General features: G+C 47.9%; 3 protein-coding genes across 3 annotated transcripts in view; 1 reads left to right on the forward strand and 2 right to left on the reverse strand.

Annotated features, from left to right (window-relative positions):
• Nucleotides 1-1,237: 1,237 nt before the first annotated feature.
• On the reverse strand, nt 1,238-11,221 carry ebpl (EBP like). The gene is made up of 4 exons (XM_060833392.1): nt 10,773-11,221; nt 8,712-8,781; nt 7,107-7,245; nt 1,238-5,266 (listed from the first exon to the last, which is right to left on the reverse strand). The coding sequence occupies exons 1-4, from the start codon at nt 10,932-10,934 to the stop codon at nt 5,032-5,034; spliced, it is 606 nt and encodes a 201-aa protein (XP_060689375.1). The 5' UTR covers nt 10,935-11,221; the 3' UTR covers nt 1,238-5,031.
• Nucleotides 11,222-11,289: 68 nt separating this feature from the next.
• Nucleotides 11,290-12,898, reverse strand: LOC132820899 (basic salivary proline-rich protein 2-like). Its single transcript, XM_060833256.1, has 2 exons — nt 12,100-12,898; nt 11,290-11,771 (listed from the first exon to the last, which is right to left on the reverse strand). The coding sequence occupies exons 1-2, from the start codon at nt 12,896-12,898 to the stop codon at nt 11,290-11,292; spliced, it is 1,281 nt and encodes a 426-aa protein (XP_060689239.1).
• kpna3 (karyopherin alpha 3 (importin alpha 4)) overlaps nt 12,882-14,867 on the forward strand; it is a 152,160-nt gene continuing 150,174 nt past the window's right edge. Inside the window, exon 1 of the mRNA XM_060833393.1 lies at nt 12,882-13,009. Within this exon, the coding sequence (XP_060689376.1) occupies nt 12,941-13,009 (69 nt within the window). The 5' untranslated portion in view covers nt 12,882-12,940. The remainder of the gene's footprint in view (nt 13,010-14,867) is intronic.

The following is a 14,867-nucleotide window of genomic DNA, read 5'->3' on the forward strand; positions in this document are numbered from 1 at the left end:
AATATTCCAACAGTGGCCTAACCAATGCCCTGTCCAGCCACAACATGACCTCCCAACTCCTGTACTCAATACTCTGACCAAACGCCTTCTTCACTATCCTATCTACCTGCGACTCCACTTTCAAGGAGCTACGAACCTGCACTCCAAGGTCTCTTTGTTCAGCAACACTCCCCAGGACTTGTGTATAAGTCCTGCTGAGATTTGCTTTCCCAAAATGCAGTATCTCACGTTTATCTAAATTAAACTTGATCTACCACTTCTCAGTCCATTGGCCAATCTGATCAAGATCCCGTTGTAATCTGAGGTAACCTTCTTCGCTGTCCACTACATCTCCAATTTTGGTGTCATCTCCAAGCTTACCATATACCTCTGATGCTCACATCCAAATCATTTATATAAATGATGAAAAGCAGTGGGCCCAGCACCAATCCTTGTGGCACTCCACTGGTCATAGGCCTCCCGTCTGAAAAACAACCCTCCACCACCACCTTCTGTCATTTACCTTTGAGCCAGTTCTGTATCCAAACGGCGAGTTCTCCTTGTATTCCATGAGATCTAACCTTGTTAACCAGTCTCCCATGGGGAACCTTGTCAAACACCTTACTGAAGTCTATATAGATCAAGTCCACCACTCTGCCTTCATCAATCTTCTTTGTTACTTCTTCTAAAAAACTCAGTCAAGTTTGTGAGACATGATTTCCCATGCATAAAGCCATGTTGACTATTCCTAATCAGTCCTTGCCTTTCCAAATACATGTACATTCTGTTCCTCAGAATTCCCTCCAACAACTTGCCCACCACCGATGTCAGGCTCAATGATGCAGGTCTCTGTACTGCACTGGCTATTTCCTGAAATACACACCAAGTCAAATATCAGCTGCGTAGAGGACTATCTATGCAGTGAAACACACTTTTTGTTCTGCCCAAAATGTATTGGTCTTCTAGTGTAAGGAGTTGACCTTGACTAAGCTTTGCAGACTGTCACATTTCAAGGTCCAGGACTACACACTGAGGGATGCACTAAAGCTTGGGACTGCTTCTCCAAGGCGCAGTGGGGAAAGACCACTGTTTAAAGTCTTTCTGCCAAAGTATAATGAGGATCTGTTAAGTCCTGAGACACCCTTGTTGCATCAAAAGGAATGTTAATAGTTCCCTGAATGAGTAGAAAGTAGCAATGAAGCTCCGAAGAATGTCAAATTTCAATGTTGTTTTTCTCTCTGCAAAGACTGTGCAGAACTGTTTCAGTACATTTTATTAAAATTAAGTAATATCTTTGATGTGGATTTGAAGTCAATAAGGGAAACATGAATTACAACAAACATTCATTTAAAAGATTTAACTTAAAATAAACCCTTTTAAGGTAATTGCAAACATACAATTTGCACATGGGAGTGCCCCTACTCTGGGACAAGAGGCCTTGGTTCCAAGTCCAACCTGGTGCAGAGGTGTGTCATAACATATGAACAGTTGATTCTGTCTATAACCTTCTATAACTGTTACCCATCAGCCTACTGTTTGTACAAGTTAAGTGACAAGATTTGACAAATTACTAAATGCTTACGTAGTGCCGAAATCAAACTGCAAACTTGTATATGCAATAAAAAACACCTCATTCTTTCATGTCAGAAGATTTGCTATTGATTCAGGAGCAGCATTGACATTTAAAATAATATGTGAAGGTTTAAAAATATAAAGGCCTTTTTGTTTAAGATGTAAACAATAAGGTCTAATATAATGGCAGTACAAAAAAAAATGTAGCTATGACCAAGGAAAATGTAGAGCTCCATGGACAAAGATAATTAAGGGTCAATCTACAGCCCAGCTAACAATGCAAAGGGAAATGCATAAATAAATTCAGGAATTGAGTCAAAAAAAAACAAGGTGATTTCAACTAGCTTGATATTAATTTTGAACTAGAATTTCTCCCATGTGTACAGGACTCCTTTCTCACTCAAAATGGAAGAAGCTCACCAAATTAGTATTCCCTTTTGGATCTGTTAATGGGAAGTAATCCAGAGCAGATAGGGATCTGTTATAAATTTAGATGAAACTAGATGGGATTTAGATGAATTTAGGTGGACTTTTAGAAATTGTATGTTTCCAAAGTGGTTTAAAACACAATTTGCACAGACATCAATTTTTCATGACCAAAGAAAATTCTAACAACTTTTATGAGGATATTATGAACTTGAAAAATGGGTAAATAATTGGCAAATTTGGTTCAACACAAATAAATGTAAGATAGTTTGTTTGCTTGAAGAGAAAGAGGTCGCTCATTATTTGGAAGGTCCAAGTCTAGATTGGGGAGAGGAACAAAGGATCTCAGAGTACAACTGCATCAATAAAACGTCTGGGTTCAAGTCCACACTGCTCCTGTGTAGCAACATGTCACAACAGATTGATGTAATTGTATGTATTTTGAATTAACGACAGAAGGTTTCCACAGATTAGTAATGCAAGGTTAGTTAGCAAGCAAATTAAGCATGAGGGTTTATTTCTGGAGGATAGAATAACAAAGTAGGGAAGTAATTCTAATCATGTATTGACTGGACTACAGTAAAGTCCTGATGAAGAGCTTATGCTCGAAGTGTCGACCCTGCTGCTCCTCAGATGCTACCTGATCGGCTTTGCTTTTCCAGCGCCACACTTTCAGCCTCTGATCTCCAACATCTGCAGTCCTCACTCTCTCCTTTAGTAAAGTTAATGTCTGGCAGTTCTGGTTGCCATAATATAAAAAGAGTATGTGAGGCACTGGTGATGGTGCAGAGGAGACATGCAAGGAAGATACCAGAAAGCCTGGGTACACACACCAGAAAAGCAAACTGGCTCACTGTTGAAATAAAAACCTCAAGGAAACGTTTGCGGTCATTAAAATTATGAATCATTTGCCAGAGTAGATACAGAAGGAATATTTCCTCCTGTGGGGAAATCTCCAAGTGAGAGTGAGCAAGAAAAGGAAATAGAGGGAAATGGATCCTGCATGTGAAGGCAATTTTAGTATGGAAGGGCAAATGTGTCAGTACAGGTTTGGAGGACCGAAGGATCTGTTCCTATGCTGAATTGTTTTTTGTCCTAAATCCAATCAGGAATTCAGAAGAAACATCTTCACCCAAAGATGTGAGAATGTAGAAGCCGCTACCATATGGAACGGTTCAAATATAGATGCAATTAAGATGAAGCTAAGCATGCATATGAGAAAGAAGGGTAGACTGAAATGAGTGAACATGGAAGAAGGCTGAAGTGGAGCATAAACAGCAGCATTGACTGATTGGGCCAAATGGCCTGTTTCATTACTGTGTAAAACCCACAAAATCCCATTCAATATAAAAATGTTGAAAACATGAAAAAGCTTTATAGTTTTAGGATGAAACCAATAAATCACCATGCAAAATAAGAATTCCAAAGGAATTGTTAAAACTGAAACAACATAAAGGTATCAGCAATGGCAGCCTGCAAATTCTTTGGGTTTGAGTCAAGATGGCATTCCAACACCTACTACGTGGTAGGGACTGTCTCATCCTCTCTGTGTCCTGAGGAGGTTCATTCACAAAGTCCATACTTGTAGATTACTGCATCAAATGCATAAAACTCAACAAAGGTTTTCTTGTAAAACACTCAGGAAACAATTAATGATCCACATGTACATCTTAGATTGTGTGAAAACATATTTTAAAGGATCATGCTTTTCACACACTAAAAATTCCCCAAAGTGGCTAAATGGTTTACCTTTCATGTGTACTAACAATTATGTTGTCAAACACTGCACTTTGTGCACAAAAAAAATTAATCTCTGGCGGATGGTGGTTCTTGAGAGATTACTTCTGGTTTGCACATGCACAAAAAAGCTATTTGAAGTACCATGGGATCTTTCTGTCCATCTGACCAAGTAATAGAGTCTGATTTTAAGGGTTCATTTAAAAGGTATCACCTTCACCAATGCGGCAGTCCCCTGGTACAGCCTCAGCCTGCACTGTACACTTAAATTTTGCAGGCAACTTGAATATATAAACATCTGAATCAGAAGCTGAAGTTCTCCCCCATTGTTCTGACCAATAATTTATTCTTAACCAACAACACCAAATCACTAATCTGGTTATTACATTATTGCTGTTTTGGAGGTTAGTTCTTGCTTTGTTCAAATTGCCATGTTTCCTACCTTACAACACAGACCAAACCTTAAAAGTTCTCCTAAATCAATTTAGGATGCCCCAAATTCACGAATGATAAACACCAGAGATTACAATGTTTGTAAGGCAGAGTCTCAGCGTGTTTTTGTGGTCAGAGTTTTATTCCAACTCATATCACCAGCTTCCACCCCTAGATTAGATTAGATTACTTACAGTGTGGAAACAGGCCCTTTGGCCCAACAAGTCCACACCGACCCACCTAAGCGCAACCCACCCATACCCCTACATTTACCCCTTACCTAACACTACAGGCAATTTAGCATGGCCAATTCACCTGACCCGCACATCTTTGGACTGTGGGAGGAAACTGGAGCACCCAGAGGAAACCCACGCAGACACGGGGAGAATGTGCAAACTCCACACAGTCAGTCACCTGAGGCGGGAACTGAACCCGGGTATCTGGCGCTGTGAGGCAGCAGTGCTAACCACTGTGCCACCATGCCGCCCAAACTTACTACTTGTTCCAAAAACTCAGAGATACACATCTGATACATACACAGTCAATCATATTCCCAACTAATTATACTCAATTATATAACCATAACACATACCTCACTTGCACTTGGCTGTGAGCTAGACAATATTAGATAACAACAAGTATCATATAAATGTAGATTCTTTCTTAACAATTGAAAATAAATCTTACAATTTTCCCCGTATACATTTAGTATTTTGTGATTTTTGAGAGAAAATATTGTTTATGCCGAAAAATGAATTTAGCCTTAACTGAAACCAAACTCGATGTCAAACAAAATAATCAAACATGGAAGTCTGCTAACATTTTTTTAAAAACCCACAAAGCTTGGATCTAATTGCTTGTTAGATGAAGTAGCAACAAAACTGTTTATGTTGACTTTTTCACATATCTGTTTTGGTGCATTTCCTGGAGACCTCGCCAAGACTGCAATAGGAGTAGCCCTGGTACAACCACCCAGATCATGTTAAAGAAAACTAGATAGACCCAGAGATAAAGCCAGTTGCTGGTATTTAAGTTGGGGCTCCCAATGAGCCACTCGGGGCAGAAGGTCATGCAGCCACCAAAGAGTTCACAAACGCAGAGTGCGATTTGTACGAAGTGCCTGAAATTGTAGAACAGAGTACAACATGTTATTAGTGACTGACTCATATACAAGAGCAACATGCTGCAGAAGCTGGAACTCTGCACTGGAAACAGAAAGTGCTAGTGACATTCAACAGGTCAGGCAGCATTTGTGGGGAGATAAAACAGTTACTAATTCAGGATCCTGGCAAAAGGCTTTGAGGGGCAGAAAAGGAAAAGGGAGAGGGGCTATCCATGCTAAAAGGGGAGGTTATATATCTTTCCCTTTTGGCCTATCCCAGCCCCCACCTGGCTTTGTATTTGTTTTAAAGTTTCTCAGCTTCAACATCTTCCATTTACAATGGAAGTTCATCCATTCAAAAGGTTAGCTTGATTTCTCTTCTGACAGATGCTGCCAGACCTGCTGAATATTTCCAGAATCGTTCAACAAGTTGGTAAACTTCAAAACAAAAAATGATTTTATACGGGAAGTGGAATTTCTAGTTTGCCATCATTTTTCATCAAGCATCAGTTTTCAGCAGGCGATGACAAAAACATCACAGAATATTGCAAAACAGTTGAATCTAAACAGATCCATTATTGATAAAGGTAAATCTCATTACTTATTGAGACTGATGTTGAGCACTGTATTTGTCCGTTTATATACCTTACCGATTTATTTCATAATACGTTGTCAATTCAAAGATCAATCACACTAACAGCGCCTACACCAGCACTTTGTTTCATAAATGGTGATGGTATAGTGGTAATGCCAGTAGACTCTTAATCCAGAGACCCTAGTTAATGATATGTAGATACAAATTCAAATCCCACCATGGGTGGTGGTGGAGCTTACGTCTTTAAAACCGGGTTTGTGGCTCAGAAGTGATCCATCTCTGAGCTAGGAGGTCCAGGTGTGAATCCCACTTGCCTCATACATGTGTCATAACATGTTTGAATGGCCGATTTAAAAAAAACAACAGCATTTTCATTCTAATCTGCAGCACATTACTCCAAACCTGTTGCGTATAGTAATTGGAAGAACAGCATACAGACAAAGAGAACTGTAATAAAGATTTCAAATCCAAATAAAAAAAAACTCTTCATCTAAAAAGGTCTTGTTCTCTTGAGATTTTTTTCAACAGCAGTCTTCAAAGTATTGTTCTATCATCAACTATTCACTAACAGATTCCTCTCAGATACATGTGAAATAGCTCCACAGACCTCATTACAATCATTAGACATGTTCATTCATACAAAATACATTAAGGTTAAAGGTATGGACAAGGCAACTCATCTCTGTGTTCCTGGAGTTGGGGAGGAATGAGACCAAGGGGGATGTAGGGATGGGGGAGGGGGATCATGGAAGGGAATGGAAAGAATCTCCCATTAGCTTAGTTGAGAGTTGTACTTCTCAGTGAAATACTGAACCATACAGATTAAGACAGTCCCAGGTTCAATCTTATATTGAATTAGAACTTTACAGGGGCCATTGCAAACAGCTCTGTTCACCTGATTTACTTATTCACTATCCAATGAATCCTGTAACACAAAGTGCCTCAATGCATGGCCAAATAGCCATCCAACATTTACAGAACGGTTAAGTCGTTAAACAATTAGAGAAGCCAGCATCCTCAGAACCCTGGCCAGAATAAGTTAGTACTTTCATGGAAGGAGTGGTAAAGGGAAGAGAACAGCAATGAAGTCATCCACAGGAGATAGCCGTATGAAATACTTCACATTGGATATCTCCCTCATGCAATGTTTTCTCCTGATGTGAACGCAGATAAAAGCAAATTAATGCTGCTTTGCTGAATTACTCCATTGAAATGTTTACAGCTAGGTATTTCTCTTAATGAACAACATTCAAATCTTCTCACCTGTAGTATTTATCTTTCACAATGGCATGAATGAGAAGCAGAATTAAAATCCCATCCAGTGTCACAGTCAGGATTTCTAATGATACAATTGTCGGATCTGAATGAAGCCATCTTGCATCTGCTTTCCCATACTCTTGCCCTAGGAACACAAAGATGCTAAGTTTTAGCACGGGAAATGCAAGGACTCAGACATGCATGTAGTGTAGTCATGATTAGCGCAAAACACCAAGATTTATACTTGGATAGGAGCCAAATAGTTGCATGTATTGTTGCTACATAAGCTGCACAATGTACAATTTCAGAATAATTACATTCAGTTCTATTAGGTCCTTATAAGATGTTACACCTGGGATGGGAGGAATGGGATGGTAATCAAGGCTCACCACTTCATGAGTTGGACCATTAGTCCAAATAGTGGTAAAACAATCTTGCGATATACACAATAAATTTCATTATACAAAAACAGTTGATTCATTCTGTTTCACATTGTGCAGCTTAATGTCAAATGTGGGGATGAACAGTTGCAAATGAAGCTCGCTTTAGCAGCATTGAAACTCTGTTTCAAAGCAGCAAACAGCCATTGTGTTGGCGACTTGGATTAAGAACATCAGCTGAACGCCTTGGATGCTGCCTAACCTGCTGTGCTTTAACCAGCAACACATTTTCAACTGAACACCGAACCAGCTGACTGCAGCAGAGAGTTGGGCTTTGGGATGGATTGTTGAGATGTTGCTTTCTGGAGCTATTTGATGAGTAATTCAGATTTGTGAAACTAACTTTCCTTTATGTTGTGGTGGTATCGAATGAAACTGTGAAGTGGTACATTTAAACTTCAAATACTCATAGAATCATATACTGATACAGCACAGAAAGAGCTCATCAGTCCATTATGTCTGCTCCAAATAATCTACTCTCCAGCCCTTTTCCCAAAGCCCTGCAAATCATTTCAAGAATTTACCAAATTATCATCAGAATATAGGAATACTATGAAGCCAATTAACTGCCTGTGTCAATGCTGTCATTCAATTAGATCATTTCTGATCTGTGACTTCACTCTTCAAGCCTTTAGCTGAACAAGATACACCAATTTCAGTTTTAAAATTAATAGCTGGTCTGGCACCAGCTATATTTGCAGAAGAGAGTTCCAAACACTTATCACTCTCCCCATGATGGAGTATTCCTAAGTTCACTGCCAGGAGGTCTGACTCTATTTTGGTTATGTCCCGAGACCTGGACTCCCCAGATAGGACTTTTTCTTTTAAACCCCCACACTACCTAACTGCGGTAGTGCTTATTTTCCCCAGCACCCATGTGGTTTGTGCGCAGGTGTGAGACACAGTGAGAGACACAAGGTGTACGAATCTTTATTCAATTTCCACCATCAGGAAGAAAGGAAACACCTGAGTGGCCAGTGACAAGGAGTGCCCTTCACAAAGGGAAATGCTGTGTGATCAAACAGTGAAGGGGAGGGCAGGGACTAAATTAAAATAGAGTTGCAGGGCGAGGTAATGCTCAGGGGGAGATAATGCACAACACCAAATCTATTGTGAGAAGCAATAATTACCAACTTTGCACATGAGGTTCATCCAAGTATTAAGAACTTACATAGGAAAGAAACGATATTATCAGATTGTGCCACAGTCCCCACTAAAGACATGTAAACAAATGGGCCTTTCTGCAAGACAAAAGTAACATGAATTTTAGTCAATGGCAATCTCCAGGATATCGATGGTGTGGGTTTCAGTGATCATAATACTGTTGATTGTCATGGGGTGATGGTTAGATTCTCTCCTGTTTGTGACAGTGATTGTTTGCACTTGCATGGCACAAATGTTAATTGCCACTTATTAGTCTGAACGCTGTCCAGATCTTGTAGATATGGTCTGGGACTGCTTCAGAGTTTCTGGGATCATGAATAAAACTGAACACTGTACAGTTGCCAGTGAATAACCCCACTTCTGACAGTATGTTGGAGAGAAGATCATTAAGGAAGCAGCTGGGGATAGTTGGACTTAAGGCACTACCCCGAGAATCTGCTGCAGAGATGTTCAAGGCAAACTTTGGGTGCATTCCAAAGCTTGCAAAGTGTTATTCAGTAAAAATGGAAGTATGATCTAGGGACAGCACAGTGGCTGAGTGGTTAGTGCTGCTCCTTCACAGTTGCTGCAAGAGATTCTAAGGCACTATATGAAAGGGTATCTTTGCCCAGATTTACTGCATTTTGGGATATTCCCCAAATCCAAGAGAGATTTTATATAATTGCAATAGGAAGATGACTTAAATATAGGTGTAGGAGGTATGATCAGCAAGTTTGCAGATGATATGAAAGTTGGTGTTTTGATAAATAGTGAAGTGGAAAGTCTTAGATTATAGGATGATATAGACAGGTTGATCATATGGGCTGAACAATGTCAAATGAAATTTAACCTGTGAGGTAATGCATTTTGAGACAGCTAATAACTCAAGGGAGTACATGCTGGACGGTAGGATCTTCGAAAGTACAGAGGATCAGTGGGACCTTGATGTGTGATATGGGATACTTGTGGATACTTGTCTTTCTTAATCAAGGCACTGAATAAAAGGATAAGGAGGTTACGATGGATTTTTGTATAACTGTTAGGCCACAGCTGGAACTTGTACAGCTCTGTTTGCCACACCATAGGAAGGACGTGATTGCACTAGAAAAAGTGCAGATTAGATTAGATTACTTACAGTGTAGAAACAGGCCCTTCGGCCCAACAAGTCCACACCGACCCGCCGAAGCGCAACCCACCCATACCCCTACATTTTACCCCTTACCTAACATTATGGGCAATTTAGCCAATTCACCTGAATCGCACATCTTTGGACTGTGGGAGGAAACCGGAGCAAACCCACGTAGACACGGGGAGAATGTGCAAACTTCACACAGACAGTCGCCTGAGGCGGGAATTGAACCCGGGTCTCTGGTGCTGTGAGGCAGCAGTGCTAAGAGATTCACCAGAGGTATTGCCTCAACTGAAGCGATTCAGCAATGGAGAGACATTAGGTGGGCTTTAGTTGTTTTCCTTTGGCAGATAAGACTGAGGGGTGACCTGATTGAGGTGTACAAAATTCTGAGGGGCATAGCCAGGATAAACAGGAAGAAACTTCTCCCCTGAGTAGCCAAAGGACCAGATCAGGAGGTTGATAGGGAATTTGAGGAAATATGTTTTTCCACCCAGAGCATTGTTGGTGCCATCTCGACATTTAAGAAGTATTTAGATGATACCATCGCACGCAAAGCTAAGGACCAAAAACTGGAAAATGGGATTAGAGTTGATAGCTGTTTGGTTACTGGCGCGGATATGATAGGCTGTAAAAATTTCCGACAACATTTTGATAAGATTTTCCTTGCGTTTTTCCCCCCACAGACCACTGTTATTTCTATTTCAAAATGAACAAAATAAACACGTTTAGCGAAAAGCAGAGAATTACATTTGGAAGAAATTTCGAAGATATTGGATTTGAGATCTTAACTGTTTGTATCTACACAGGTGACCCCAGATCGGCTATTTGTTTTGCTTTTTTCTCAGCAAGTTTCTGCTTTTACTTCAGATGTCCAACATCCGCAGTATTGTATCTTTGCATTAGACTACCGGCAAGTGTAACATCGAGACAGAGCGTGAGAACTGAACAGGGACTGACCAGGGTGAAGTGCACGATCGCATCATAGAAGAGCCAACCCAGGAGTGCCCGGTCCAGCGGCGGGCAATATCGCCCAAAGCTCAACGCCAGTGCCCAAGCCAGTGGCACCTGAGCGGTGCAGAGCAGCAGCGAGGTCAGCGCTGCGGGACTCAGCAGCGGCATTCCCTGCTCCTGGACTCGCAGATTCCGGAACCAGTCTCCTCCAACTTCTCCAGCGGAAAAGGCACTAGCTTTATCTCACTCCTTAAACATCACACTTCTCCTTCCTCACTTTTTCCCAGCCTTGTTCGGGAACATTATCTACTTCATTAGTCATCTATTCATTCATCGAAATCAACCCAAGACATGCAAAATTAACGAGCGCTTCTGAAAACAAAACTGCAACAACAATTCCGGTCGGTGAGCACCGTGCAAAAGACCACAGACTCTCACATCTCATTGTCACCACCTGGTGCCGGAAATCGGAATGACAGGCGCTTCATTGGAGTTCGGCACCTCATGGGCGGTCTTTGGGAATTCAGGCTGAGTTTGCTGCCCCCGGTGGCGGTGTCCGGGAGTGCAGGGAGAGTTTGCCGCCCCCCGGTGGCGGTGCCCGGGAGTGCAGGGTGAGTTTGCCGCCCCCCGGTGGCGGTGTCCGGGAGTGCAGGGTGAATTTGCCGCCCCCCGGTGGCGGTGCCCGGGAGTGCAGGGTGAGTTTGCCGCCCCCCGGTGGCGGTGCCCGGGAGGGCAGAGTGAGTTTGCCGTCCCCCGGTGGCGGTGTCCGGTATTTCAGGGTGAGTTTGCCGCCCCCCGGTGGCGGTGCCCGGAAGTTCAGGGTGAGTTTGCCGCCCCCCGGTGGCGGTGCCCGGGAGTGCAGGGTGAGTTTGCCGCCCCCCGGTGGCGGTGCCCGGGAGGGCAGGGTGAGTTTGCCGTCCCCCGGTGGCGGTGTCCAGTATTTCAGGGTGAGTTTGCCGCCCCCCGGTGGCGGTGCCCGGGAGGGCAGGGTGAGTTTGCCGCCCCCTGGTGGCGGTGCCCGGTATTTCAGGGTGAGTTTGCCGCCCCCCGGTGGCGGTGTGCGGTATTTCAGGGTGAGTTTGCCGTCCCCCGGTGGCGGTGTCCAGTATTTCAGGGTGAGTTTGCCGCCCCCCGGTGGCGGTGTCCAGTATTTCAGGGTGAGTTTGCCGCCCCCCGGTGGCGGTGCCCGGGAGGGCAGGGTGAGTTTGCCGCCCCCGAGTGGCGGTGCCCGGTATTTCAGGGTGAGTTTGCCGCCCCCGGTGGCGGTGTGCGGGAGTTCAGGGTGAGTTTGCCGCCCCCGGTGGCGGTGCCCGGTATTCCAGGGTGAGTTTGCCGCCCCCCGGTGGCGGTGTCCGGTATTTCAGGGTGAGTTTGCCGCCCCCCGGTGACCGTGCCCGGGAGTGCAGGGTGAGTTTGCCGCCCCCCGGTGGCGGTGATCGGTATTTCAGGGTGAGTTTGCCGCCCCCCGGTGGCGGTGCCCGGGAGTGCAGGGTGAGTTTGCCGCCCCCCGGTGGCAGTGCCCGGGAGTGCAGGGTGAGTTTGCCGCCCCCCGGTGGCGGTGCCCGGGAGGGCAGGGTGAGTTTGCCGCCCCCCGGTGGCAGTGTGCGGGAGTGCAGGGTGAGTTTGCCGCCCCCCGGTGGCGGTGCCCGGGAGTGCAGGGTGAGTTTGCCGCCCCCCGGTGGCAGTGCCCGGGAGTGCAGGGTGAGTTTGCCGCCCCCCGGTGGCGGTGCCCGGGAGTTCAGGGTGAGTTTGCCGCCCCCCGGTGGCAGTGTCCGGGAGTGCAGGGTGAGTTTGCCGCCCCCCGGTGGCAGTGCCCGGGAGTGCAGGGTGAGTTTGCCGCCCCCCGGTGGCGGTGCCCGGGAGTTCAGGGTGAGTTTGCCGCCCCCCGGTGGCAGTGCCCGGGAGTGCAGGGTGAGTTTGCCGCCCCCCGGTGGCGGTGCCCGGGAGTTCAGGGTGAGTTTGCCGCCCCCCGGTGGCAGTGTCCGGGAGTGCAGGGTGAGTTTGCCGCCCCCCGGTGGCAGTGTCCGGGAGTGCAGGGTGAGTTTGCCGCCCCCCGGTGGCGGTGCCCGGGAGTTCAGGGTGAGTTTGCCGCCCCCCGGTGGCGGTGCCCGGGAGTTGACGCGGTGGAACATTCTGTGGTGTGTTCGGTGGCGGGCGGAGCTGAGCGGAGCGCGATGGCCGACAGCAGCGGCGCCGAGAACCACCGCATCAAAAGCTTCAAGAACAAGGGCCGCGATGTGGAGGTGAGCGATCGGGGGGCGGTTCGGGCGGAGTGTGACAGGGAGCCGGCCGCCTGGCGGGGGGTTTCCGTGAGTCACCGAGGCCCCGGGGAGCCTGGGCCGGGGATTCCTCCTCCACCCCCCGGGGACGGGGCTGCAGGCCCAGCTCGGGCCTGAGGTGTCTCCCGCGGGTCAGGACACTCCGACAGGGGCCTGTGGCCCGGCCCGCTCCAGGCCCCTCCGCCTGGGGATGTGCGGCCCCACCCGGTTCACACCGAACCCCCCCACCCCCGACCCTCTCACCCCCACCCCTGACCCTCTCACCCCCCACCCCTGACCCTCACCCCCCACCCCTGACCCTCACCCCCCACCCCTGACCCTCACTCCCCCACCCCTGACCCTCACCCCCCACCCCTGACCCTCACCCCCCGCCCCTGACCCTCTCACCCCCACCCCTGACCCTCACCCCCCACCCCTGACCCTCACCCCCCGCCCCTGACCCTCTCACCCCCACCCCTGACCCTCTCACCCCCCGCCCCTGACCCTCACCCCCCACCCCTGACCCTAACCCCCTACCCCTGACCCTCTCACCCCCACCCCTGACCCTCTCACCCCCCGCCCCTGACCCTCTCACCCCCGCCCCTGACCCTCACCCCCCCACCCCTGACCCTCACCCCCCCACCCCGACCCTCTCACCCCCCCACCCCTGACCCTAACCCCCTACCCCTGACCCTAACACCCCCCACCCCTGACCCTAACACCCCCCACCCCTGACCCTCTCACCCCCCCACCCCTGACCCTCTCACCCCCCCACCCCTGACCCTCTCACCCCCCCACCCCGACCCTCTCACCCCCCCCACCCCGACCCTCTCACCCCCCACCCCCACCCCTGACCCTAACACCCCCCACCCCTGACCCTAACACCCCCCACCCCTGACCCTCTCACATCCGCCCCTGACCCTCTCACCCCCCACCCCTGACCCTAACCCCCCTACCCCTGACCCTCACCCCCCCCACCCCGACCCTCTCACCCCCCCACCCCGACCCTCTCACCCCCCACCCCCACCCCTGACCCTAACACCCCCCACCCCTGACCCTAACACCCCCCACCCCTGACCCTAACACCCCCCACCCCTGACCCTCACTTTCTCCAACCCTTGACCCTCACCCCCCCACCCATGACCCTCTCACCCCCCCACCCCTGACCCTCACTCCCCCCTCACCCCCCCACCCCTGACCCTCACCCCCCCACCCCTGACCCTCACTCCCCCCCACCCCTGACCCTCACTCCCCCACTCCTGACCCTCACTCCCCCACCCCTGACCCTCACCCCCCACCCCTGACCCTCACCCCCCCACCCCTGACCCTCACCCCCCCACCCCTGACCCTCACCCCCCACCCCTGACCCTCACCCCCCCACCCCTGACCCTCACTCCCTCCAACCCTTGACCCTCACCCCCCTCCCCTGACTCATGCCCCATCGACCCCCCCCACCGCTGACCCTCGCCCCCCGCCATGATCCTCACCCCACCCCTGTACGCCCCACATATTTGCCAGTCTCCACTCTTGCCTTTCATCCAATCCCTGACCCTTACCCACCCAATCCTTGATCTTCATCCCACTATTCTTGATCATGCACTCATATCAATTCACTTTTCCATTTCTTCTTCTTCTAAATCTCCGTCTTCATTTCTCCAATCACTACTCCCTACTTCACTCTCCTGATCCCCCACCCCCCCACCTGGCTATGCACACCCCACCACCATTTCAGTCTTGCAACTATGACAGTACTACTCTACCATGGATGATTCTCCACCCCATCACCCACAACTGTCACCACCCCCGTCCGTCAGCCCCCCGCACCCCCACCCCACCGCCCTCG

Source organism: Hemiscyllium ocellatum, chromosome 12 (assembly GCF_020745735.1).
Source record: "Hemiscyllium ocellatum isolate sHemOce1 chromosome 12, sHemOce1.pat.X.cur, whole genome shotgun sequence".
In the NCBI taxonomy this organism is placed as follows: Eukaryota; Metazoa; Chordata; class Chondrichthyes; order Orectolobiformes; family Hemiscylliidae; genus Hemiscyllium; species Hemiscyllium ocellatum.